A 26,672-nucleotide genomic window follows, 5' to 3' on the forward strand; every position below is an offset into this window, starting at 1 on the left:
AGCTAGAGGTTTACTAAACACTAACTATAGGCTTTACTAAACAGAAAGGTTTTAAGTTTAGTTTTAAAGGTGGAGGTGGTGTCAGCCTCCTTAACCCAGATTGGAAGTTGGATCCATAGTAGTGGCGCCTGATAGCAGAACGCCTGCCCTCCAAATCTACATTTAGATACTCTAGGAACTACAAGTAAACCTGCACTCTGAGAACGGAGAGCTCTGACAGGAACATAAGGCACTATCAGGTCTTGCAAATAATGCGGAGCTAAGCCGTTTTGGGCTTTATACGCAAGTAATACAATTTTAAATTGGATTCTGAATTTTACGGGTAACCAATGGAGCGACGCTAACACTGGAGAGACGTGGTCTCTCCTGCTAATTCCTGTCAGTACTCGTGCTGCTGCATTTTGGATCAGCTGGAGCCTATTCAGCAAATTACTTGGACATCCTGCTAACAACACATTACAGTAATCTAGTCTAGAAGATACAAACGCATGAACTAGTTTTTCTGCATCACTCTGTGAGAGGATTTTCCTAATCTTTGCAATATTACGGAGATGGAAAAAGGCTATTTTACAAACCTGATTGACATATGGTTTAAACGACAAATCCTGATCGAAAATAACACCAAGATTTCTCACAGTTGCACTGGAAGCCATCGCAACACCATCTAATCCCTTCCTAAGATGCTCTGGACCAAGAATGATAACCTCTGTTTTATCTGAATTTAGAAGCAGGAAATTTCTGGACATCCAGTCCTTGATGTCCCTAAGACATGCCTGAAGTTTAACTAACGGTTCTGTTTCATCCGGCTTCATAGACAAATAGAGCTGCGTATCATCAGCATAACAATGAAAGTGTATGCCGTGATTCTGGATTATACTTCCCAACGGCTGCATGTATAAACTGAACAAGATTGGCCCTAGCACTGAACCCTGCGGAACACCATAACAGACCCTTGACTGTTCTGAAGAAACCTCATGTACATGAACAAACTGGAACCTGTCAGATAGGTATGATTTAAACCAACATAGAGCTGTCCCTTTAATCCCAACAACATGCTCTAACCTGTGCAGTAAAATGCCATGATCTATAGTGTCAAAAGCAGCACTGAGGTCCAGTAGAACCAGTATGGACACTAATCCCTTATCTGAGGCCATAAGGAGGTCATTCGTGACTCGAACCAGTGCTGTCTCTGTGCTATGATGCATTCTGAACCCTGACTGAAAGACTTCAAACAGATCATTTCTATACAAATAGTCACATAACTGGCTTGAAACTGCCTTTTCCAGAATTTTAGACACAAATGGAAGGTTGGAAATTGGTCTATAATTAGCTAAGGTGTCTGGGTCAAGAGAAGGTTTTTTAAGTAAAGGTTTAATTACTGCGACTTTGAAAACCTGTGGTACATATCCTAAACTTAGGGATAAGTTAATTTGGTCCAGTATTGTCGTACCAATAAGAGAAAAAATATGTTTGAATAGACGAGTCGGGATGGGGTCTAACATACATGTGGTTGACTTAGCTCTATTAACGAGTGAAGTCAGCTCAGGGAGGTCTATAGGATCAAAACAGTCTAGAGACAAGTCAGAGCCTAGGGAAGTCGCTAAAGCTGAAGAAACACCTACAACCGGCTGGTTGATTTCTTCTCTAATTCTCGCGATTTTACTGTTGAAGAAGCCCATAAAGTCCTCACTACTGAGAGCTGCAGGAATGCACGGCTCAACAGAGTTGTGACTCTTTGTCAGCCTGGCTACAGTGCTGAACAGAAAACGTGGGTTACTTTTGTTATCCTCTATCAACGTTGAATAATAAGCTGTTCTGGCTTTGCGAATGGCTTTTTTATATACTGTTAGAATATCTTTCCATTCACGATGAGAGTCTACAGACCTACAAGAGTACCACTTCCTTTCCATTTTACGCACGTTTTGTTTCAACATGCGGATATCTGAATTATACCAGGGAGTTAAGCTCCTGTGGCTAGAAACCCTCCTTTTCAAAGGAGCAACTTCATCTAAAGCTGAATGCAACAAATCAGCAGTGTTACTAGCAAGGAAATCAACATCTGCAGAGGTAGAACCCAGGTCACTGGCCTCGACTACATCACTATTTCGCACTGTCGTAAGATAAGCAATTATTAAGGAAATCAAGGAAGATATTCATAGATGGAGTCTGATACCATACCTAAGCCTCAGCTCACGTATTGAATCCATCAAGATGAACATCCTGCCGAGGGTTTTATACCTTTTTCAGTCATTACCCTTAGAAGCACCAGAAAAACAATTTCAAGAATGGGACAGATTAATCTCTAGGTACATATGGGCTGGGAAAAAACCCAGGATACGATATAAGATACTCCAGCTTTCAAAAGAAAAAGGAGGACTTGCTCTTCCTATTCTAAAAGACTACTACAAGGCAGCTCAACTTAGACCTTTGATCGCTTGGTGTACTCCTAGTTACAAGGCTGGATGGAAAAATATTGAACAAACAATGGGGAAAGGATTTCCAGTCACTGCTCTGATTGGGGATCCGTCATTACGCAAACACCTTACTGACCAAGATAATCCATGGATCACTAATTCACTAAAGCTTTTGAGTGATGTATTAAAACAGCCCGACTTAAAAAAGTCATTTGAAATCTTGAAATGGTTTGCTTATGACCCGCAATTTACACCTAGTCAACACGACCATAGATTCAAGGATTGGACCTCCTTAGGACTTACAACGTACTATTCTTTAATAAGTAAAGGTACGGTTAGAAGTTTCCAAGATCTAAAGGATAAATTTGGCCTGCAGAACCAGGACCTCTTCAGGTACTTGCAAATAAGAGATTATGTTGAGAAAAAAATTATAAAAAATTATGAACCTAGAAATGATATTCTACAGGTGTTTATTAATGCTTATAAAGATGAACCTTATAAGAAGATAATTTCAAAATTATACACAAGTCTCCAATCATCTAACAAAGAAAATACAGCTAAGGTTAAATCAAGATGGGAATCTGAAAGCAATATCACAATTTCTCAGGAGAAATGGAAGGAAATTTTTAAACAACAATGGAAAACAACAAATTCTCCACTATGGAGAGAATATGCATGGAAAAATGTGATCCGCTACTTTTGCACTCCATATCAGAAGAAATCATATTCTACTCAGACAGATTGTTGGAGATGTTGTGGAAGCAAAGAGGCGAATCACTACCACATATTCTGGTGTTGCCCTGTTGTAACGCCATTTTGGTTGCAAGTACATCAAATTCTTGAGACTGTGTTTTCAACAGAAATAACTTTCGGCTTTAGTTTGTTTTACTTGATGGATATAGAGGAACTGGAATGGAGGAATAAAGATAAATATTTATTGAGAATATTACTGGTGGCTTGTAAGAAATCGATAACAAAGAAATGGCTGAAGAGGGAGACACCTAGTGTCGATGAATGGATTGATATTGTGTACAGCATCTATGTAATGGAAAGAATTACTTTTAATTTAAGAACACAAAAAGAGGCATTTAATGATAATTGGCAAAAGTGGATTACATATGTCACTACCACAAGACCGGACTTCAGGTAATTCCAGACTGGATTATCAGAATTTTTTTTTTTTTTTTTTAAGTACGTACTTTTTTCCTTTTTCTGGAGGTGTTTACCAGTCCCCTTATGTATGCTTTTACTTTCCCCTTGATATTTGTTCGGATTTATAGGTCTTCATGTTGATTGTTTGTTTTTTGTTTATGTACATGTAAAATCAAAACCAATAAAAAGTAAATGACAAAAAAAAAGAAAAACTAAAGAAATTATGAAAGGTGAAGATCTTGCTTATTGTTGATAAACTTGTGCACAAATAAACATGAGTGAAAAACATTGAGTTTATGAATGGGTAATATAGAGTATTTTTTGAACAGAGGTGCGGATGGATTATGTCTATTGGACATAGAGATTGATCTCAGGAACCTCTTCTGGATTATCAGTAGTTTGTTAAGGAAGGATGGATAAATTGCAGACCAGACAATATTACAGTAATTCATATACGGAAACAGAAAACTATAATACAAAGTTAAGTGAGCGGAGCGATGGATCCGGGGACAGACTTTCCTCAGTATACCAAGCATCTTCATAGATCTTTTGCCTACTTGATCAATATGTTTTTTCCAGTTAAGGCCTTCATCCAGAACAACACTCAAAAATGTGGTGTGAGGTACCTGTTGGATTTCAGTTCCGTTAATTAATATTTTGGTTTCTTCTTTTGTATGAGGTTTGTTTTTGTTGCAGAAGATCATGAAGTTACATTTTTTTATATTGAGAGTTAATTTATTAATCCGGAACCAGTACCATAAATGGATTTAAAAAACAAACATTTACATTTCCCCTGAAGCCAAGGTGTGTGCTGCCGGCCCTGCTGCTGCGGGAGCGGACCGCTGCTGGCCGCAGGCTGCACCGTGACTCAACTTTTGGAAGTCCGGGAATGGGGAGGAGGCTGCCGGCGTCCAACGAGCGGCGGGGGGAGTGACCCTGGAGCCGGGGATGAGGGGGTGGGCTCCGGCCTTATAAGCGCCGCGGCGGCCGCAGCAGCAGCATCATCCGTGTCCTGGAGATGATGATGATGATGGCTCCAGTCCTGCGCGGGGGCGCGCTCCTGCTCTCGGTGCTCGTGCACGCGGCGGCGGCCGCGAGCCTCAACGACACGTGAGTCACTCCGCTCTCACGCACGATCGCGGCCCCTGCGGGGGTTTATCTCTGACCCACGTGACCCGGTGACCTCGAACCCGAGCCGCTTCTGTCTGATCCAGGGTCGCCGTGAAACACGGAACCGTCCCGTATATAAACTATATATATAAACTAAAGTCCTGTTTGGAGCTGAAAAGGGACGCACTTTGTCCCGTTTTACTGAGAGAGTCAAAAAATAGTCATAAAAGCGTCATTTAAGTCATTTACAGGACTGTCTCAGAAAATTAGAATATTGTGATAAAGTTATTTTTTTTCTGTAATGCAATTAAAAAAACAAAAATGTCATACATTCTGGATTCATTACAAATCAACTGAAATATTGCAAGCCTTTTATTATTTTAATATTGCTGATTATGGTTTACAGTTTAAGATTAAGATTCCCAGAATATTCTAATTTTTTGAGATAGGATATTTGAGTTTTCTTAAGCTGTAAACCATGATCAGCAATATTAAAATAATAAAAGGCTTGCAATATTTCAGTTGATTTGTAATGAATCCAGAATGTATGACATGTTTACATTACAGAAAATAAAAGGATTTTATCACAATTTTCAAATTTTCTGAGACAGTCCTGTAAGCGTCTTTGAGATCTTTTAAAAGCGCTCTATAAATAAAATGGATTATTATTATTATTATTATTATTATTATTATTATTATTATTATTATTATTATTATTATTATTATTATTATTATTATCATAAAATGCCAATGGAAAATGGCATTGAGCTGTTGAGTTCATAAGTTATTTTTTCTGTTTTACTACAACTGTAGCCTACCGTCATGGCCTTTGAGGCACAAATATGTTTTCTGTTTGCACTTTTGTTATTCCACTAAAAATGTGCACTATTACAGAATGGATGTTCTGCTTTCTTTCTATTGTTTTATATGAATTTATACAATTTTAAGTTAAGCTGGACAGGTTTCTGTTTAAGAAAGATACTTGTTTTATTCAGTTCATTTTGTAATTTTGTATTAAAGTGAATTGCTGGATAATAATGTGTTTTCCATGTGTTCATGGCATTAAAAAATATGCATCTAATTCAATTCAGGTTCGAGTCAAATAGTTAAAAAATCTTTTCACTCACAAAAAAAGGGGCAAAAAAAATTCACCACGCCAGGAAGGGTGGAGGCAATCGGGTCAGCCGGCCCTGCAGATGAGGGGTCCCTTATTTATTTTTCAGGGAGTTGGCAACCCTAGTTGGATCCCAGTGTGTTTTATAGTTCCTAGCAACGAGTTGATGGGAGTGTGTGGATACGTGGTGGTGGCTCGGACCCTGGCGGGTCTGTCAGGTGACACGATGAAAAGATAGGGGGGGGGGTTATTTAAAAAAGAAGACGTTTTTGCATGTGCGTGGGTTTTCTATGAAAAGCTTTCACATCACGTGACCCAGCGGCTGCTGTTATCTCAGAGGTTGGAAGTCAGAATGACATCACACCGGAGTTGACCTCCTGTCAAAGTTTTTAAAACTCCCATCCGTCTCCCCGACCCAGGAGCTGTAAGACAAGAGACGTACAAGACACAAGCATCCATGTGGGATTCTAGGGCTTTTTATCAACAATTACTTCCTTTCACTAAGTTTCATGTATTTTATTTTCGTGTCTTTTCAGTGCTTTCTCTATTTAGACCAATATTTTTCCTGTTTCCTCAGTTTTCTGTGCTTTATAATTAATATTGGTGCACCATAAGAAAACCAGGGAACAGAATCAAAGTTAATACAAGCTTTTATTATATCATGCACAATGTTTTCCAGCCGGAGGTACACTTTTCTCAAAACACAAAGGTAGAAGAGAAAATGCACACGGTGGTCATGGATTCAGTCGTATTTATACTAAAAAGGAAGGGTTTCTTTGTACGTGAACCCCATCTGCCAAACATATCAGACCTTCAGCTGTATATCCCTGTTTATTGCTTCCTACTTAAGATGTCAACCCAGATAGCGGATGAGACCCATATGATTCTCTTCATTGTCTTCACCTAAAGAAACACTATTTAACAGCCTAGTCATAAAACAGGAGATGACCCTGCAAATAGAGAAAAAACAACAGTGGAGAATCTTATAGAAAAACCTTCAAACTTTTAAAAAATGTCATAAAATCCTAACAGTGTCTTCAGTAGCTTCAGTGACAGACGTAAATAAGAGCGATCCTCACCCAGTTTGGGGCGTTTTCAGGTTTATACCAGCCCAGCTGCAGGTACGACCGTCAGGTGATCCAACGCCTCCTTCATATTCCACATTATCCTTTAAAGTCAATATTTTTGTGAGGCTCTGATGTATTTTCGTCTGGCCTCCTGAACCACATGACCTCAGACCTCAGAACGGAGCTCCAACATGCTTTAGTAAGCCAGAGTGTGTTTCTGATCGATTCCATGATAAGTTGAATGTTCTGGGCGAGACGCAGCTGTTCTACTTCCTAATCAACTGTCAGGAGTCCCGCTGACTCTGATCCTCCAGAAAAATAAGACCTCCGTACGTTTTACGTTGGAGCTGGAACTTTTCTTTCTATTTTGTGTTGAGTGATCTTCGCGTGAGTAGAACTCCTGGCGGACCGAAGCCCCGTAGTCTGAGCTGCGAGGCCCTGGGTCACAGGCTCGGGTCGCGATTGGAAAACCACTCAGGAGACATTGATCTGAGTGTCGGTCGAACGTCAGTGCGGGTCAGGAGACTGTGGCACGTGGGCGAACAGGACGAGCAAAGTCCGCGCTGTGCTGCTGCCGGTGTGGGTATCAGAGGACAGCAGAGGGGTGGACTGCTGGGGCCGGCTCAGCCCGGGGACAGCGTTACGCAACAACAGCCAGCGAGCGCATGTGTTCCCCCTGTCACCACTTACTTGCATGCACTGGCGGAGCGCGGGTCTCAGTACAGAGGGGGCGGAGCATTCTCCATGGGCCCTTATGATAGTCATTTTAACGTTCAACAACACCTCATCCTGCCCATCAAACAACATTTATTCTCACTTTTATTGAGCCAAGCCTATAGGCCTATGCTGCAGAAAGCAGAGTAAAGTCACAAACTTGTTCAGAAGAACACACACACACACACACACACACACACACACACACACACACACACACACACACACACACACACACAGGCCTGACAGCTGTCAATCACATGGCGCTGAAAACTCAGATAGTCACGGACTGACTCAGTTCCATCTTTGATACAGCTGAAATAAAAAAAAAAAACATAACTGGTCTAAAATTACTCAATCTGTCTAGATAGATATAGACACAGCGGTCTATAACATCATTTCTGAGCTCTATAACAGAGAATAGACTCGGCGGTCTAGTTGACAACACAAAGCTCATTCAAATAAGCAGCTGGTCAAAGCTACCACAACATTCTGATAAAGACATTATTTATGAAGGTTACACTCGCTCACCAATGGCAGTTGACTCTTCCATAAAACTTTGTACATGCTTAGTCCTCTTTTAAAGTCTAGCGCTCATCTCCTTCATGGCAGCAAATTTACAGAGTCGGCAAATTGGCTGTAACTGTTAAGGCTGATTTATGGTTCCGCGTTACACCAACGCAGAGATACGGCATAGGATACGCAGCGATGCGCACGTACATTGCGAGTCGCCGCGTACCCTACGGCGTAGGCTACGGTGTAGGCTCTGCGTTGATTTAACGCGGAACCATAATTCAGGCTTTACAGCCAATCAGCGTTGGCTCACAGCCCTGATGCGTTCAGGACAGTTGTAAAGTAAGAATTAGCCTACACTGGCCACACATTGCACATTTTATTGTTATTATAGCCTACAATTTACGATTATATATGAACGTATCACACAAACAGGGCCCTATCATTTGGCCCTATGAGCTTGTGGGCCACGGGGCGACCGCCCCCCTCACCCCCCCTCTGGTTCCGCTACAGCTTGCATGTGTTTGACCAGCAGACCGGGAACCATCCGGGAGTGACCCAGTTTCAGGTGTCAGGTGTCCTCACATGTGTCTCTAGAAGACTCTGGTCTCCAGAGGAGGTCCTGGTCCCCCCAGGGACTGACAGGTGTCCAGGTCCAGGTCCTGGTCCCTCAGGGACTGACAGGTGTCCAGGTCCAGACCAGCATCCCTCCACCTCCGTGCATCAGTGGATCTGAGGTGGTTCTGCTGGTTTCCTCCAAACATGGTTCTGGACATGAAGACCAAACATGTCCACGTTGGTCTCATGTGTCCAGAGGACATGGGTCCAGAAGTCTGCTGGTAGTTCAGATGTTGGTTTGTGGACCTCAGTCCTGCTTCCAAGATTCTCTTCCAAACAAACTAGCCCTCTTACTGCAAAAATGGCTGCAACTAGTGGAGAAGACGGGATAACAGCTGATTATCAGCTTAAATTAAAGGCAGTTGGACTTGACAGTGACCCGTACAGTTACCCCAAGAACCAGTGGTCCATGGACATTAATATTTGGTACAGTTACCAAGAACCAGTGGTCCATGGACATTAATATTTGGTACAGTTACCAAGAACCAGTGGTCCATGGACATTAATATTTGGTACAGTTACCAAGAACCAGTGGTCCATGGAAATTAATATTTGGTACAGTTACCCCAAGAACCAGTGGTCCATGGACATTAATATTTGGTACAGTTACCAAGAACCAGTGGTCCATGGACATTAATATTTTGCCACGAATCCAGTTTCCTGATATTTATAAGTACTTAATTTCTACGCCGGGGAAATACACGAAGCAAAGCTTGAAGGCTTACAAAAGTCTTGACGCTTGGTCCGACTTCAAGGCAGGATTTGTTGTAGAAATTAAAATGATGAGGACACCGAACTTTATGATTTGACCGTTTAACGTTAGCTACCCAAAAATCTAACATTACCTGGTTCAAAATGGGAACCTCAAATCCACGTTTCGGTGCCTGGAATCCAGTTGTGTCTGCGAATTTCAGCGATCCATTTGTCTCTCTTAAACTTATTTTTCGGCAGTCTGTAAAATGATAACTCGGATTTCTTGCTAAATCTATGAGTACAGTCGATCGCACAACAGCTCCTTCCCATTTTAGATGTTTTCCAGTTGCTCAAACTGAAAGTTTAAGCTGCCACTCAGTCTTTCTGCCACTCAGTTTTTCTGACACTCAGTCTTTCTAACACTCAGTGGGCGAAACCCGCTGGGAAGTCGCATCTGTTACGTCATGCGCATTCCCTCCGTAGTGGCTTCTCTTTGACCATTGCTGATATCTTTCCCTACCTGACATTCTGTAACCAGCCGGCAGGGGTAGGTAGGTCAGGTTTCATTCAGTCATCGTCATGACGATATAGACCAACCACCAGCGTCGGCTTGGTTCTAAAGAGCTTCATTTTGACCCGCGGGACTTGTTTAGAGCCGAACTTGTACAGGGCCGGTTCCGGGACCTCCTCGCCTTCACAAACGGGGGTTTTCCCCGTTGGTCATCCTCCGATCTTCCACCAGCTCCTGGTCTCGTGTCCTGACGTCTTCCCCAGTCCTCCGTCACTGAGTGCTGACAACTGAGACTATTTGAACCGATCAGTCCTGCAGGACTCAGTCTGCCGTCTTCTCTTCTGTGTGCAGGACTTTTGCAGTGACTATCAGCTCCTCCCTGATTGGAGGGAGCCAGGAGACGTTGTGTGCCCTGGTCCAGAACCTTACGGAGCCCGTAACTCTGAACATCGCCCTGGAGATGGAGCCGACCAGCGGCGAGATCGTGGACCAGTCGGTCAAGCAGGACTTCTACCGCTGCTTCAAGTTCCAGGTTGGTGTGTTTGTTTTCTGAAACAGAACTGACCTTCAGCAGGGCATGAAGAGGAGGTGAACGGTGTTCCAAGAACCTCCCAGAAACTCTCCCTGGGGAGTGAAGCTGGGAGGTATTTTTATTTCAACAAACTCTCTTGAGGACGCCCATACGATCCAGCGCCAGCTGGCCGGCAGCATGCTAGCCTGTAAACCTGTGGGCCAAACGGTGCCAGTTAGCTTAATGCTAGGCACATTTTTAGCTTTTGTTGTCTTTGGTTGACGGCGAAGATTCACTGTGAACGTGGCTCTCAACTCTCAGATCTAAACTCTAGACCCACCCTGAACCCTTCCAGACCAGTCCTGAACCCCTCTAGACCAGGGGTGGCCAACCCTGGTCCTCGAGAGCCACACTCCTGCATGTTTTAGATGTTACCCTGCTTCAACACACCATGATACAAGTACCTGTGTCATCAACAAAATTGTGCAGACTTTGATGACAAGCTAATTAGGACCATTAATCAGAATCAGGTGTCCTGAAGCAGGGTAACATCTAAATCATGCAGGAGTGTGGCTCTCGAGGACCAGGGTTGGCCACCCCTGCTCTAGACCTACCCTGAACCCCTTTAGACCCACCCTGAACCCCTTTAGACCCACCCTGAACCCCTTTAGACCCACCCTGAACCCCTCTAGACCTACCCTGAACCCTTCCAGACCAGTCCTGAACCCCTTTAGACCCACCCTGAACCCCTCTAGACCCACCCTGAACCCTTCCAGACCAGTCCTGAACCCCTTTAGACCCACCCTGAACCCCTCTAGACCTACCCCAAACCCTCCCAGACCAGTCATGGACCCCTCTAGACCAGCCCTGGACCCCTTTACACCTACCCTGAACCCTTCCAGACCAGTCCTGAACCCCTTTAGACCAGTCCTGAACCCCTCTAGACCAGCCCTGGACCCCTTTAGACCAGTCCTGAACCCCTCTAGACCTACCCTGAACCCCTCTAGACCTACCCTGAAACCCTCTAGACCTACCCTGAACCCCTCTAGACCTACCATGAACCCCTTTAGACCCACCCTGAACCCCTCTAGACCTACCATGAACCCCTTTAGACCAGTCCTGAACCCCTTTAGACCCACCCTGAACTCCTCTAGACCTACCCTGAACCCCTCTAGACCTACCCTGAACCCCTCTAGATCTACCCTGAACCCCTTTAGACCTACCCTGAACCCCTTTAGACCCACCCTGAACCCTTCCAGACCAGTCCTGAACCCCTCTAAACCAGTCCTGAACTCCTCTAGACCTACCCTGAACCCTTAAAGACCAGTCCTGAACCCCTCTAGACCTACCCTGAACCCCTTTATGGCCCTTTTGCACTAGTCCTTACTCGGCCCGACTCGGCTCGTCACGCCTCTACCCACCTCTACCCGTTTTTTCCCCGTTTTCCACAGCCAGGTGAGAAGTGGGCAGGTTGGGGTGAAGCTGCTGTGACGTACTCGATTACGCAACCGCTTTGTTCATGTCGTGGCTGATCAGAAATCAGCTGGAGCCGCGAGCGGCTGAGAGTTAAACAGCCCGTCTACATCCCTTTTTTAATTCTCTCGTCAGTCACCAGGTTTATGAACATCTGCACCTCAGAGTTGGATCACCAAACAGACGTTTTGCGCTTTATAATAAAATCGCTGCGAGCCGCGAGTCGCTCTCGCGCTGACTCCCGCTTCCTGATTCAAACGTTTGACGGCCCCGCCCCCCGACCAATCAGTGGCACGGAGGGTGATGACGGCCCCGCCCCCCGACCAATCAGTGGCGCGGAGGGTGGTGACGTCAGAAATAGTCCCGGCTCAGCCCGGATAGAACCTCGCCAGAATGGTTACAGAAAAAGTATCGGCTTGGAGCGGCTCTACCCGTCTCAGCCCTAGTGCAAAAGCGCAAGACGGGGCCGTGGCGGGTAGAACCGAGCTGAGGCGGGACTAGTGCGAAAGGGCCATTAGACCCACTCTGAACCCCTCTAGACCAGGGGTGGCCAACCCTGGTCCTCGAGAGCCACACTCCTGCATGTTTTAGATGTTACCCTGCTTCAACACACCATGATACAAGTACCTGTGTCATCAACAGAATTGTGCAGACTTTGATGACAAGCTAATTAGGACCATTAATGACCAGGGTTGGCCACCCCTGCTCTAGACCTACCCTGAACCCCTATAGACCCACCCTGAACCCCTCTAGACCTACCCTGAACCCCTCTAGACCTACCCTGAACCCCTCTAGACCTACCCTGAACCCCTTTAGACCTACCCTGAACCCCTTTAGACCTACCATGAACCCCTTTAGACCCACCCTGAACCCCTCTAGACCAGTCCTGATCCCCTCTAGACCAGTCCTGAACCCCTTTAGACCAGTCCTGAACCCCTCTAGACCTACCCTGAACCCCTCTAGACCTACCCTGAAACCCTCTAGACCTACCCTGAACCCCTCTAGACCTACCCTGAACCCCTCTAGACCTACCATGAACCCCTTTAGACCTACCCTGAACCCCTTTAGACCCACCCTGAACCCCTCTAGACCAACCATGAACCCCTCTAGACCAACCATGAACCCCTTTAGACCCACCCTGAACCCCTTTAGACCCACCTGAACCCCTCTAGACCTACCCTGAACCCCTCTAGACCAACCATGAACCCCTTTAGACCCACCCTGAACCCCTTTAGACCCACCTGAACCCCTCTAGACCTACCCTGAACCCCTCTAGACCAGCCCTGGACCCCTTTAGACCAGTCCTGAACCCCTCTAGACCTACCCTGAACCCCTCTAGACCTACCCTGAAACCCTCTAGACCTACCCTGAACCCCTCTAGACCTACCATGAACCCCTTTAGACCCACCCTGAACCCCTCTAGACCTACCCTGAACCCCTCTAGACCTACCCTGAAACCCTCTAGACCTACCCTGAACCCCTTTAGACCTACCCTGAACCCCTTTAGACCCACCCTGAACTCCTCTAGACCTACCCTGAACCCCTCTAGACCTACCCTGAACCCCTCTAGACCCACCCTGAAACCTTCCAGACCAGTCCTGAACCCCTTTAGACCCACCCCAAACCCTCCCAGACCAGTCCGGAACCCCTCTAGACCAGTCCTGGACCCCTCTAGACCTACCCTGAACCCCTCTAGACCAGTCCTGAACCCCTTTAGACCTACCCTGAACCCCTCTAGACCTACCCTGAACCCCTCTAGACCTACCCTGAACCCCTCTAGACCAGTCCTGAACCCCTCTAGACCTACCCTGAACCCCTCTAGACCTACCCTGAACCCCTCTAGACCAGTCCTGGACCCCTCTAGACCAGTCCTGAACCCCTTTAGACCAGTCCTGAACCCCTCTAGACCTACCCGGAACCCCTCTAGACCTACCCTGAACCCCTCTAGACCAGTCCTGAACCCCTCTAGACCAGTCCTGAACCCCTTTAGATCAGTCCTGAACCCCTCTAGACCTACCCTGAACCCTTCCAGACCAGTCCTGAACCCCTTTATACCCACCCTGAACCCTTTTAGACCTACCCTGAACCCCTCTAGACCTAACTTGAAACCCTCTAGACCAGTCCCAAACCCCTCTAGACCAGTCCTGAACCCCTTTAGACCAGTCCTGAACCCCTCTAGACCTACCCTGAACCCCTTTAGACCTACCCTGAACCCCTCTAGACCTACCCTGAACCCCTCTAGACCTACCCTGAACCCCTTTAGACCTACCCTGAACCCCTTTAGACCTAACCTGAACTCCTCTAGACCTACCCTGAACCCTTCCAGACCAGTCCTGAACCCCTCTAGACCTACCCTGAACCCCTTTAGACCTACCCTGAACCCCTCTAGACCTACCCTGAACCCCTTTAGACCTACCCTGAACCCCTTTAGACCCACCCTGAACTCCTCTAGACCTACCCTGAACCCCTCTAGACCTACCCTGAACCCCTCTAGACCCACCCTGAAACCTTCCAGACCAGTCCTGAACCCCTTTAGACCCACCCCAAACCCTCCCAGACCAGTCCGGAACCCCTCTAGACCAGTCCTGGACCCCTCTAGACCTACCCTGAACCCCTTTAGACCTACCCTGAACCCCTTTAGACCTACCCTGAACCCCTCTAGACCTACCCTGAACCCCTCTAGACCTACCCTGAACCCCTCTAGACCAGTCCTGAACCCCTCTAGACCTACCCTGAACCCCTCTAGACCAGTCCTGGACCCCTCTAGTCCAGTCCTGAACCCCTTTAGACCAGTCCTGAACCCCTCTAGACCTACCCGGAACCCCTCTAGACCTACCCTGAACCCCTCTAGACCAGTCCTGAACCCCTCTAGACCAGTCCTGAACCCCTTTAGATCAGTCCTGAACCCCTCTAGACCTACCCTGAACCCTTCCAGACCAGTCCTGAACCCCTTTATACCCACCCTGAACCCTTTTAGACCTACCCTGAACCCCTCTAGACCTAACCTGAAACCCTCTAGACCAGTCCCAAACCCCTCTAGACCAGTCCTGAACCCCTTTAGACCAGTCCTGAACCCCTCTAGACCTACCCTGAACCCCTTTAGACCTACCCTGAACCCCTCTAGACCTACCCTGAACCCCTCTAGACCTACCCTGAACCATTTTAGACCTACCCTGAACCCCTTTAGACCTAACCTGAACTCCTCTAGACCTACCCTGAACCCTTCCAGACCAGTCCTGAACCCCTCTAGACCTACCCTGAACCCCTTTAGACCTACCCTGAACCCCTCTAGACCTACCCTGAACCCCTTAAGACCTACCCTGAACCCCTTTAGACCTAACCTGAACCCCTCTAGACCAGCCCTGGACCCCTTTAGACCAGTCCTGAACCCCTCTAGACCTACCCTGAACCCCTCTAGACCTACCCTGAAACCCTCTAGACCTACCCTGAACCCCTCTAGACCTACCATGAACCCCTTTAGACCCACCCTGAACTCCTCTAGACCTACCCTGAACCCCTCTAGACCCACCCTGAAACCTTCCAGACCAGTCCTGAACCCCTTTAGACCCACCCCAAACCCTCCCAGACCAGTCCTGGACCCCTCTAGACCTACCCTGAACCCCTCTAGACCAGTCCTGAACCCCTCTAGACCAGTCCTGAACCCCTCTAGACCTACCCTGAACCCCTCTAGACCTACCCTGAACCCCTCTAGACCAGTCCTGAACCCCTTTAGATCAGTCCTGAACCCCTCTAGACCTACCCTGAACCCTTCCAGACCAGTCCTGAACCCCTTTATACCCACCCTGAACCCTTTTAGACCTACCCTGAACCCCTCTAGACCTACCCTGAACCCCTCTAGACCAGTCCTGAACCCCTCTAGACCAGTCCTGAACCCCTTTAGACCAGTCTTGAACCCCTCTAGACCTACCCTGAACCCCTTTAGACCTACCCTGAACCCCTCTAGACCTACCCTGAACCCCTCTAGACCTACCCTGAACCCCTTTAGACCTACCCTGAACCCCTTTAGACCTACCCTGAACCCCTTTAGACCTAACCTGAACTCCTCTAGACCTACCCTGAACCCTTCCAGACCAGTCCTGAACCCCTCTAGACCTACCCTGAACCCCTTTAGACCTACCCTGAAACCCTCTAGACCTACCCTGAACCCCTTTAGACCTACCCTGAACCCCTTTAGACCCACCCTGAACTCCTCTAGACCTACCCTGAACCCCTCTAGACCCACCCTGAAACCTTCCAGACCAGTCCTGAACCCCTTTAGACCCACCCCAAACCCTCCCAGACCAGTCCTGGACCCCTCTAGACCTACCCTGAACCCTTCCAGACCAGTACTGAACCCCTCTAGACCAGTCCTGGACCCCTCTAGACCTACCCTGAACCCCTCTAGACCAGTCCTGAACCCCTCTAGACCAGTCCTGAACCCCTCTAGACCTACCCTGAACCCCTCTAGACCTACCCTGAACCCCTCTAGACCAGTCCTGAACCCCTTTATACCCACCCTGAACCCTTTTAGACCTACCCTGAACCCCTCTAGACCTACCCTGAACCCCTCTAGACCAGTCCTGAACCCCTCTAGACCAGTCCTGAACCCCTTTAGACCAGTCTTGAACCCCTCTAGACCTACCCTGAACCCCTTTAGACCTACCCTGAACCCCTCTAGACCTACCCTGAACCCCTCTAGACCTACCCTGAACCCCTTTAGACCTACCCTGAACCCCTTTAGACCTAACCTGAACTCCTCTAGACCTACCCTGAACCCCTTTAGACCTACCCTGAACCCCTTTAGACCTACCCTGAACCCCTTTAGACCTACCCTGAACCCCTTTAGACCTACCCTGAACCCCTCTAGACCTACCCTGAACCCCTCTAGACCTACTCTGAACCCCTCTAGACCCACCCTGAAACCTTCCAGACCAGTCCTGAACCCCTCTAGACCCACCCTGAACCCTTCCAGACCAGTCCTGAACCCCTCTAGACCTACCCTGAACCCCTCTAGACCAGTCCTGAACCCCTCTAGACCAGTCCTGAACCCCTCTAGACCTACCCTGAACCCCTCTAGACCTACCCTGAACCCCTCTAGACCAGTCCTGAACCCCTCTAGACCAGTCCTGAACCCCTTTAGATCAGTCCTGAACCCCTCTAGACCTACCCTGAACCCTTCCAGACCAGTCCTGAACCCCTTTATACCCACCCTGAACCCTTTTAGACCTACCCTGAACCCCTCTAGACCTACCCTGAACCCCTCTAGACCAGTCCTGAACCCCTCTAGACCAGTCCTGAACCCCTTTAGACCAGTCTTGAACCCCTCTAGACCTACCCTGAACCCCTTTAGACCTACCCTGAACCCCTCTAGACCTACCCTGAACCCCTCTAGACCTACCCTGAACCCCTTTAGACCTACCCTGAACCCCTTTAGACCTAACCTGAACTCCTCTAGACCTACCCTGAACCCTTCCAGACCAGTCCTGAACCCCTCTAGACCTACCCTGAACCCCTTTAGACCTACCCTGAAACCCTCTAGACCTACCCTGAACCCCTTTAGACCTACCCTGAACCCCTTTAGACCCACCCTGAACTCCTCTAGACCTACCCTGAACCCCTCTAGACCCACCCTGAAACCTTCCAGACCAGTCCTGAACCCCTTTAGACCCACCCCAAACCCTCCCAGACCAGTCCTGGACCCCTCTAGACCTACCCTGAACCCTTCCAGACCAGTACTGAACCCCTCTAGACCAGTCCTGGACCCCTCTAGACCTACCCTGAACCCCTCTAGACCAGTCCTGAACCCCTCTAGACCTACCCTGAACCCCTCTAGACCTACCCTGAACCCCTCTAGACCAGTCCTGAACCCCTTTATACCCACCCTGAACCCTTTTAGACCTACCCTGAACCCCTCTAGACCTACCCTGAACCCCTCTAGACCAGTCCTGAACCCCTTTAGACCAGTCTTGAACCCCTCTAGACCTACCCTGAACCCCTTTAGACCTACCCTGAACCCCTCTAGACCTACCCTGAACCCCTCTAGACCTACCCTGAACCCCTTTAGACCTACCCTGAACCCCTTTAGACCTAACCTGAACTCCTCTAGACCTACCCTGAACCCTTCCAGACCAGTCCTGAACCCCTCTAGACCTACCCTGAACCCCTTTAGACCTACCCTGAACCCCTCTAGACCTACCCTGAACCCCTTTAGACCTACCCTGAACCCCTTTAGACCTACCCTGAACCCCTTTAGACCTACCCTGAACCCCTTTAGACCTACCCTGAACCCCTCTAGACCTACCCTGAACCCCTCTAGACCTACTCTGAACCCCTCTAGACCCACCCTGAAACCTTCCAGACCAGTCCTGAACCCCTCTAGACCCACCCTGAACCCTTCCAGACCAGTCCTGAACCCCTCTAGACCTACCCTGAACCCCTCTAGACCAGTCCTGAACCCCTCTAGACCAGTCCTGAACCCCTCTAGACCTACCCTGAACCCCTCTAGACCTACCCTGAACCCCTCTAGACCAGTCCTGAACCCCTCTAGACCTACCCTGAACCCCTCTAGACCTACCCTGAACCCCTCTAGACCAGTCCTGAACCCCTTTAGATCAGTCCTGAACCCCTCTAGACCTACCCTGAACCCTTCCAGACCAGTCCTGAACCCCTTTATACCCACCCTGAACCCTTTTAGACCTACCCTGAACCCCTCTAGACCTACCCTGAACCCCTCTAGACCAGTCCTGAACCCCTCTAGACCAGTCCTGAACCCCTTTAGACCAGTCTTGAACCCCTCTAGACCTACCCTGAACCCCTTTAGACCTACCCTGAACCCCTCTAGACCTACCCTGAACCCCTCTAGACCTACCCTGAACCCCTTTAGACCTACCCTGAACCCCTTTAGACCTAACCTGAACTCCTCTAGACCTACCCTGAACCCTTCCAGACCAGTCCTGAACCCCTCTAGACCTACCCTGAACCCCTTTAGACCTACCCTGAAACCCTCTAGACCTACCCTGAACCCCTTTAGACCTACCCTGAACCCCTTTAGACCCACCCTGAACTCCTCTAGACCTACCCTGAACCCCTCTAGACCCACCCTGAAACCTTCCAGACCAGTCCTGAACCCCTTTAGACCCACCCCAAACCCTCCCAGACCAGTCCTGGACCCCTCTAGACCTACCCTGAACCCTTCCAGACCAGTACTGAACCCCTCTAGACCAGTCCTGGACCCCTCTAGACCTACCCTGAACCCCTCTAGACCAGTCCTGAACCCCTCTAGACCAGTCCTGAACCCCTCTAGACCTACCCTGAACCCCTCTAGACCTACCCTGAACCCCTCTAGACCAGTCCTGAACCCCTTTATACCCACCCTGAACCCTTTTAGACCTACCCTGAACCCCTCTAGACCTACCCTGAACCCCTCTAGACCAGTCCTGAACCCCTCTAGACCAGTCCTGAACCCCTTTAGACCAGTCTTGAACCCCTCTAGACCTACCCTGAACCCCTTTAGACCTACCCTGAACCCCTCTAGACCTACCCTGAACCCCTCTAGACCTACCCTGAACCCCTTTAGACCTACCCTGAACCCCTTTAGACCTAACCTGAACTCCTCTAGACCTACCCTGAACCCTTCCAGACCAGTCCTGAACCCCTCTAGACCTACCCTGAACCCCTTTAGACCTACCCTGAAACCCTCTAGACCTACCCTGAACCCCTTTAGACCTACCCTGAACCCCTTTAGACCCACCCTGAACTCCTCTAGACCTACCCTGAACCCCTCTAGACCCACCCTGAAACCTTCCAGACCAGTCCTGAACCCCTTTAGACCCACCCCAAACCCTCCCAGACCAGTCCTGGACCCCTCTAGACCAGTCCTGGACCCCTCTAGACCTACCCTGAACCCCTCTAGACCAGTCCTGAACCCCTCTAGACCAGTCCTGAACCCCTCTAGACCTACCCTGAACCCCTCTAGACCTACCCTGAACCCCTCTAGACCAGTCCTGAACCCCTTTATACCCACCCTGAACCCTTTTAGACCTACCCTGAACCCCTCTAGACCTACCCTGAACCCCTCTAGACCAGTCCTGAACCCCTCTTGACCAGTCCTGAACCCCTTTAGACCAGTCTTGAACCCCTCTAGACCTACCCTGAACCCCTTTAGACCTACCCTGAACCCCTCTAGACCTACCCTGAACCCCTCTAGACCTACCCTGAACCCCTTTAGACCTACCCTGAACCCCTTTAGACCTAACCTGAACTCCTCTAGACCTACCCTGAACCCTTCCAGACCAGTCCTGAACCCCTCTAGACCTACCCTGAACCCCTTTAGACCTACCCTGAACCCCTCTAGACCTACCCTGAACCCCTTTAGACCTAACCTGAACCCCTTTAGACCTACCCTGAACCCCTTTAGACCTACCCTGAACCCCTTTAGACCTACCCTGAACCCCTCTAGACCTACCCTGAACCCCTCTAGACCTACTCTGAACCCCTCTAGACCCACCCTGAAACCTTCCAGACCAGTCCTGAACCCCTCTAGACCCACCCTGAACCCTTCCAGACCAGTCCTGAACCCCTTTAGACCTACCCTGAACCCCTCTAGACCTACCCTGAACCCCTCTAGACCTCTCCCAGGAGTGCGGTGCAATCCTGGACCCCTCTAGACCAGTCCCGAACCCCTCTAGACCAGTCCTGAACCCCTTTAGACCAGTCTTGAACCCCTCTAGACCTACCCTTAACCCCTTTAGACCTAACCTGAACCCCTCTAGACCTACCCTGAACCCTTCCAGACCAGTCCTGAACCCCTCTAGACCTACCCTGAACCCCTTTAGACCTACCCTGAACCCCTTTAGACCTACCCTGAACCCCTCTAGACCTACCCTGAACCCCTTTAGACCTACCCTGAACCCCTTTAGACCTACCCTGAACCCCTCTAGACCTACCCTGAACCCCTTTAGACCTACCCTGAACCCCTTTAGACCTACCCTGAACCCCTCTAGACCTACCCTGAACCCCTCTAGACCTACCCTGAACCCCTTTAGACCTACCCTGAACCCCTCTAGACCTACCCTGAACCCCTCTAGACCTACCCTGAACCCCTTTAGACCTACCCTGAACCCCTTTAGACCTAACCTGAACTCCTCTAGACCTACCCTGAACCCTTCCAGACCAGTCCTGAACCCCTCTAGACCTACCCTGAACCCCTTTAGACCTACCCTGAACCCCTCTAGACCTACCCTGAACCCCTTTAGACCTAACCTGAACCCCTTTAGACCTACCCTGAACCCCTTTAGACCTACCCTGAACCCCTTTAGACCTACCCTGAACCCCTCTAGACCTACCCTGAACCCCTCTAGACCTACTCTGAACCCCTCTAGACCCACCCTGAAACCTTCCAGACCAGTCCTGAACCCCTCTAGACCCACCCTGAACCCTTCCAGACCAGTCCTGAACCCCTTTAGACCTACCCTGAACCCCTCTAGACCTACCCTGAACCCCTCTAGACCTCTCCCAGGAGTGCGGTGCAATCCTGGACCCCTCTAGACCAGTCCCGAACCCCTCTAGACCAGTCCTGAACCCCTTTAGACCAGTCTTGAACCCCTCTAGACCTACCCTTAACCCCTTTAGACCTAACCTGAACCCCTCTAGACCTACCCTGAACCCTTCCAGACCAGTCCTGAACCCCTCTAGACCTACCCTGAACCCCTTTAGACCTACCCTGAACCCCTTTAGACCTACCCTGAACCCCTCTAGACCTACCCTGAACCCCTTTAGACCTACCCTGAACCCCTTTAGACCTACCCTGAACCCCTCTAGACCTACCCTGAACCCCTTTAGACCTACCCTGAACCCCTTTAGACCTACCCTGAACCCCTCTAGACCTACCCTGAACCCCTTTAGACCTACCCTGAACCCCTTTAGACCTACCCTGAACCCCTCTAGACCTACCCTGAACCCCTTTAGACCTACCCTGAAGCCCTTTAGACCTACTATATCTCATATATACACCAGCAGTCACAGCCCTTAAGAACTAGCGTTTGTAGGTGTGTAATCTATTTCTTCTTTCACTTGCTGGGATGGGAGTATTCTTGACTTGATAAACGTTTCCAGTATCTTGTGTTTTTGTGCTTGTGGAAGGTGTTTCTCTGTACTGGAAGGTCACACTGCTCTCCCAGGAGTGCGGTGCAGATATTGCGCCACACTTGCCCTCCTTGTGCAGTAATGCTACAAATCTTGGCATCATAATGGGCCTCGTTAGGGGCTGCCAGTTCCGCGGGGTCTCTGTAAATTACTGCTCTGGTTTCTGCTGCACCTCTGCTCGCTGTTACGCAACTCGCAGGCCTCGCTCCATGTCGACGGGAAACGATGCGCCCGCTCTAATCACTTCTCTGACAAAAGCTCTGGCTTTGGATCCGTTCCCCTGGCGCTTGGCTCTGTTTCAGGACCCGTCTGGCATTTGTTTCCCTGCAACTAAACAAAGAGAGCTTTCTGCCAGAGGTTAGATGTTTACCTGCAGTCCTCTGGACGACACCCCCCTCCCTTACGCTCATTGCCTGAGGTCACATGTGAAAAAGCTCCCTGTGGGATGTTTGGAAGCGGTTTCAGCCCCCGTTATGTAACGGCCCCCCCAACAGAAAGTGAAAACACATGCTATACCAGGATGACGACATCTCTTCATGAACTCTCTGAAAGACCTGTGTTGTTTTTCAACGTTTCTGGAGCTGAGATTGAGAAGATGATTTCCCAAGTTGAGGGCTCTGCACAAAAACATCCAAACACAACGTGAAGTTGCTGCAGCATTCACACGGAAAACCTGCCAGTCATTGTCCTTCACAGGTCGTTTTACTTCTTTACACGAAATTAGCAGCTTTGTATGTGACATTTTTTTAGTTTAGTTTATTGTTTGCTAGGCTAGGGTCTGGATCCAGACCTGCAGGTCCTCTACAGACCACTAGGGTCTGGATTCGGACCTGTAGGTCTGTAGATTGGTTTGGTCTGGATTGCTTTTAAATATTGCAACTTTTTTTTTTTTCTACCCATGATTCCCTGCTTTATGCAGCGGATCTCAGTAAGGGAACAGAACAACATATTGGTGTGTAATCGTGGGGTAGAAACTAGGGCTAGGTATCGATTCAAATGTTAAGAATCGATTCGATTCCGATTCTTAATATTCAGAATCGATTATCAAGATTCGATTTGATTCGATCCGATTAGATATTGATTTGGGTTAGTGTTATTTAAAATGTTTTTTGAGCTGTTGCCTGAATTATATGACTGTAAAATAACTAGTGAAATAATAATTTCACAATAATTATTGTGAAATAACTAAGAAATAAATAACTCAAACAGGCCTTTCAATATCCATTTAAAGTGCAAAAAAGAAAGAAATTGCAACAGTTCATGCAGTAAACAAATCATTTTAGCTTATCTAATTTATTCTGTCACCGCGCACCACGCACACATATTGCCATGAAGCACCTGGCATTTTTCAGAAGTGTCATGACAAACTGTGTGTCCGACTACTGGGATTAAAGTTCCCCTGGCGAAAATGATGGGAAAAAAAATAAAAAAAATCGATCTTTAGGCATAAGAATCGATTTTTAGGAATTAATATGAGAATCGATTTAGAATTGGAAAATCGATTTTTCAACACAGGCCTAATAGAAACAACAGGGTCTGTTCCTCCTGACAGGTGGCTCTGCTTGTGTTTCAGGTTCCTACCGTGGTCAGGGAAACCGTGGCAACCGTGAATGTCAACATTCGGGGTGAGAGCGGCATTCTGAACAAGAAGAGCAAAGTCCTGATTACACCTCCGTCTTTTATCCACATCGTCCAGACCGACAAACCCATCTACAAACCGGGACAAACTGGTAAGTGTGTCCAGTGGCCTCTGGCAGAGCTCTGTTCAGTACCGGCTCAGCGGCTTCTGGGTGACTTTGGTACATCTGCATAACACTGAGCCATCACAAGATATTATTTATAAACTGCACAGAAAGATGGTGGTTCTTCATCCGATGCGGGTAGAAGATGTCTCAGAGCATACCACGCGTTTGGAAGCATCCGTTAATATTTTAAAACTATTTAAAGTTGCTTTTAAAGGGTAAAACAGTAAATCACCAACGGATACCACTGGAGTCATAATTAGCCTTTCAGCAATTCAACACAATTTTATTCATACAGCGTCTATTACAACGCAACTTGTCCATGGGTGCTATTTTAGACACCCAGAACATGATGATCTTTAAGTGCCCATTTCTTAAAAGGGAGAAAAATAACCCACCAAAGACAAATAATCATGAGGAGTGCGAGTGGGGACATAAATCAGAGCGTCATCTGCATATAAACTAACATTTTTATTAATTAGTTATCGAAATTATTAGTTATATAGAATTAAAGAAACATAAGTCATCATACAGAGCCTTGTGGCACTCCTCAGTTAGTAAATTCTGTGTTTCCATGGTGATGGTCTGTCACAGATGTCTGAGTCCAGAGGCGTCTCCTCTGGAAAAAGTTAACATCAGGCGTCTTTTTTCCACAGCAAAGTTATCCATGGTAAGAATTGTCCATGTGGTCCTGTCTGCTGTTAATGAGTGATGGTTGTTGATAGTGATGCACCGATTGTTCGGTAACCGAAATTGTTCGGCCGAAAATGGCAAAAAAACACTTTCGGTGTTCGGTGGAATAAGTGGGAAAAAAAACCGAACAATTAATAACGGCGTTGTAATAGGATAAGGAAATAGACTGGCCGCTCCGTAACTGTTGCGTACCACAAAAATCGTTGGCCAACCAAAAACTAACCACATAAGAATTTTACCTAACATTCAGCAGGTGGAACCAAAACAACATAAATCAATCTATTACAGGTGCGTTTAGATGACGAAATCAAACAGCGAAGAGCGTGGAGTGAAGTGGTGCGGTGCAAACATGTCAGCAGTGTGGAAGTATTTTAGAGTGGCAAAGAATAATACAAGAATGGCTGTTTGCAATGAATGTTACAATGTTCAGTCAGTTAAGCCTAACGTAAGCTCAAAGATGGCCAAAAAATGTATTTTGCTAATTTATTTATTTTAAGTTATTGTTCTTTGCTGGTATAATGTCTGCTGGAATATTTAAGAAATGCTGGGAAATTAAAAAATGTTCAGTTTTTTATGTTCAACAAATGTTTTCTACCTTGTAATTTTGTAAAATATTTTTTTCTTTTAAAAGCATGCCTAAATCAAATTTATTTGATTTATGCAATGGTGAAAAAATTGGCAAAATAAATGAAAAACTGCGAAGAACCATGTTCGGTATTGTTCGGTATTCGGCCAAGTGTTTACTATTATTTTCGGTTTCGGTTTCGGCCACAAATTTTCATTTCGGTGCATCACTAGTTGTTGATCCAGTCGTCTGGGGGATCCAAGATCACAGGTGTCCAGATTAGACCTTGTTCCTTGTCCTTCATATGCTGAAACCCCAGCCTTTTCTAATTTGGGTTTCTAAGGAACACAAGCGGCTGCTTTGCTCTGTGATTTTAACGGTTGATGGCCTTAGCTTGCCTCTCTCCCCTCGGGTTGTTGTGCATTCTCCACCTCTGTTACCCAGGACAATCGCACACACGGTAATTGAGTCTTTTCTTCTCTTTAAAGTCCAGTTCCGGATTGTCTCCATGGATACCAGCTTCATCCCTGTGGACCGCGTGGTACGTCTTCTGCTCAATTATCAGTTTTCCTGGACGGCGGGTTGACGGAATTGATGACGGGCTGTGATTTCTAGCGAGCAGGCGGTGAATGTGAAGAGCGAGGTCTATTTTGGTTGAGGAGAGTGGGAGGTGAAAGCAGGGCTGTTTGTTGATGTTTGAAGACAGCGTGGGTGTGGAGCGCTGTGTGGACCAGTGTGATAACCATGCTGTCAGAGTTCATTTGGCACACACTGCATCTGACCCAAACATCTGAATCAATACCAGGACAGGCCTGTTACGTGTGCACCGACACGTGGAAGCGTGGAAGCCATGTCTCCGTCTAATCCGCGGCTTTCTGGAGAGTGTGAATCCCGTCAGATGTAATTTAGACATCCTGTGTTCCTCACCGTCAGACTGCCACTCGTTCCAGCGCTGGACAACAACAACATCTCCGCCAAAACTCTCTTCTTCATTGGGTTTTCTAATAACATTAGTCACCTGTTTTTGCAACACATGCTGCATGTATCTATATTAGTTATAACTGGGGGAATATTTTTTTTTTTCATTATGCACTTCGAGATAAAAGTCGAAGTGTCGAGAAAAAAGTCCAAATGTCAAGAAAAAAGTCGAATTTTTGAGAAAAAAGTCGAAATGTCGAAGAAATAGTCAAAATTTCGTGAAAAAAGTCGAAATATTCAGAAAAAAGTCGAAATGTCGAGAAAAAAGTCAAAATTTCGAGAAAAAAGTCGAAATGTCGAGATTAAAAAGGAAAGGAAAAAGGAAAAAAAAAGAGAAAAAAAAGGAAAAAGGAAGAAAAAAGAAGAAAAAAAAGAGAAAAAAAGGAAAAAAAGAGAAAAACAGAAGAAAAAAAGAAGAAAAAAAGGAAAAAATGCTATAGAGCATTTTTTTCTTATCAAAGTTTTTCTTATCAAAGTAGGTCATAGCATTAGACAAACAACCTCAGTAAACCAACCAGATATTTATCAATGTGTCATTATTTATTTAACTTCCAGCAGCACTAACTCAGCTGATGGTTCCTTCAGCAGGAACTCTGTACTGTATTATATCTGACTGTATATATTGATCTGTTTTAAAATGTGCATGAAAATGTTTGCGTAT

The 26,672-nt window shown here is 47.5% G+C and overlaps 1 protein-coding gene across 3 annotated transcripts in view; it reads left to right on the forward strand.

Moving 5' to 3' along the window:
- The first annotated feature begins 4,554 nt into the window (after positions 1–4,554).
- Positions 4,555–26,672, forward strand: part of LOC133441435 (alpha-2-macroglobulin-like protein 1) — a 64,383-nt gene continuing 42,265 nt past the window's right edge. For all 3 annotated transcript variants that reach the window (XM_061718718.1, XM_061718719.1, XM_061718717.1), the window contains exons 1-4: positions 4,555–4,676; positions 10,258–10,438; positions 23,607–23,763; positions 25,522–25,574. In XM_061718718.1, coding sequence (XP_061574702.1) covers positions 4,585–4,676; positions 10,258–10,438; positions 23,607–23,763; positions 25,522–25,574 — 483 coding nt within the window. In that variant the 5' untranslated portion in view covers positions 4,555–4,584. The remainder of the gene's footprint in view (positions 4,677–10,257; positions 10,439–23,606; positions 23,764–25,521; positions 25,575–26,672) is intronic.

Source organism: Cololabis saira, chromosome 4, assembly GCF_033807715.1.
Source record: "Cololabis saira isolate AMF1-May2022 chromosome 4, fColSai1.1, whole genome shotgun sequence".
In the NCBI taxonomy this organism is placed as follows: Eukaryota; Metazoa; Chordata; class Actinopteri; order Beloniformes; family Belonidae; genus Cololabis; species Cololabis saira.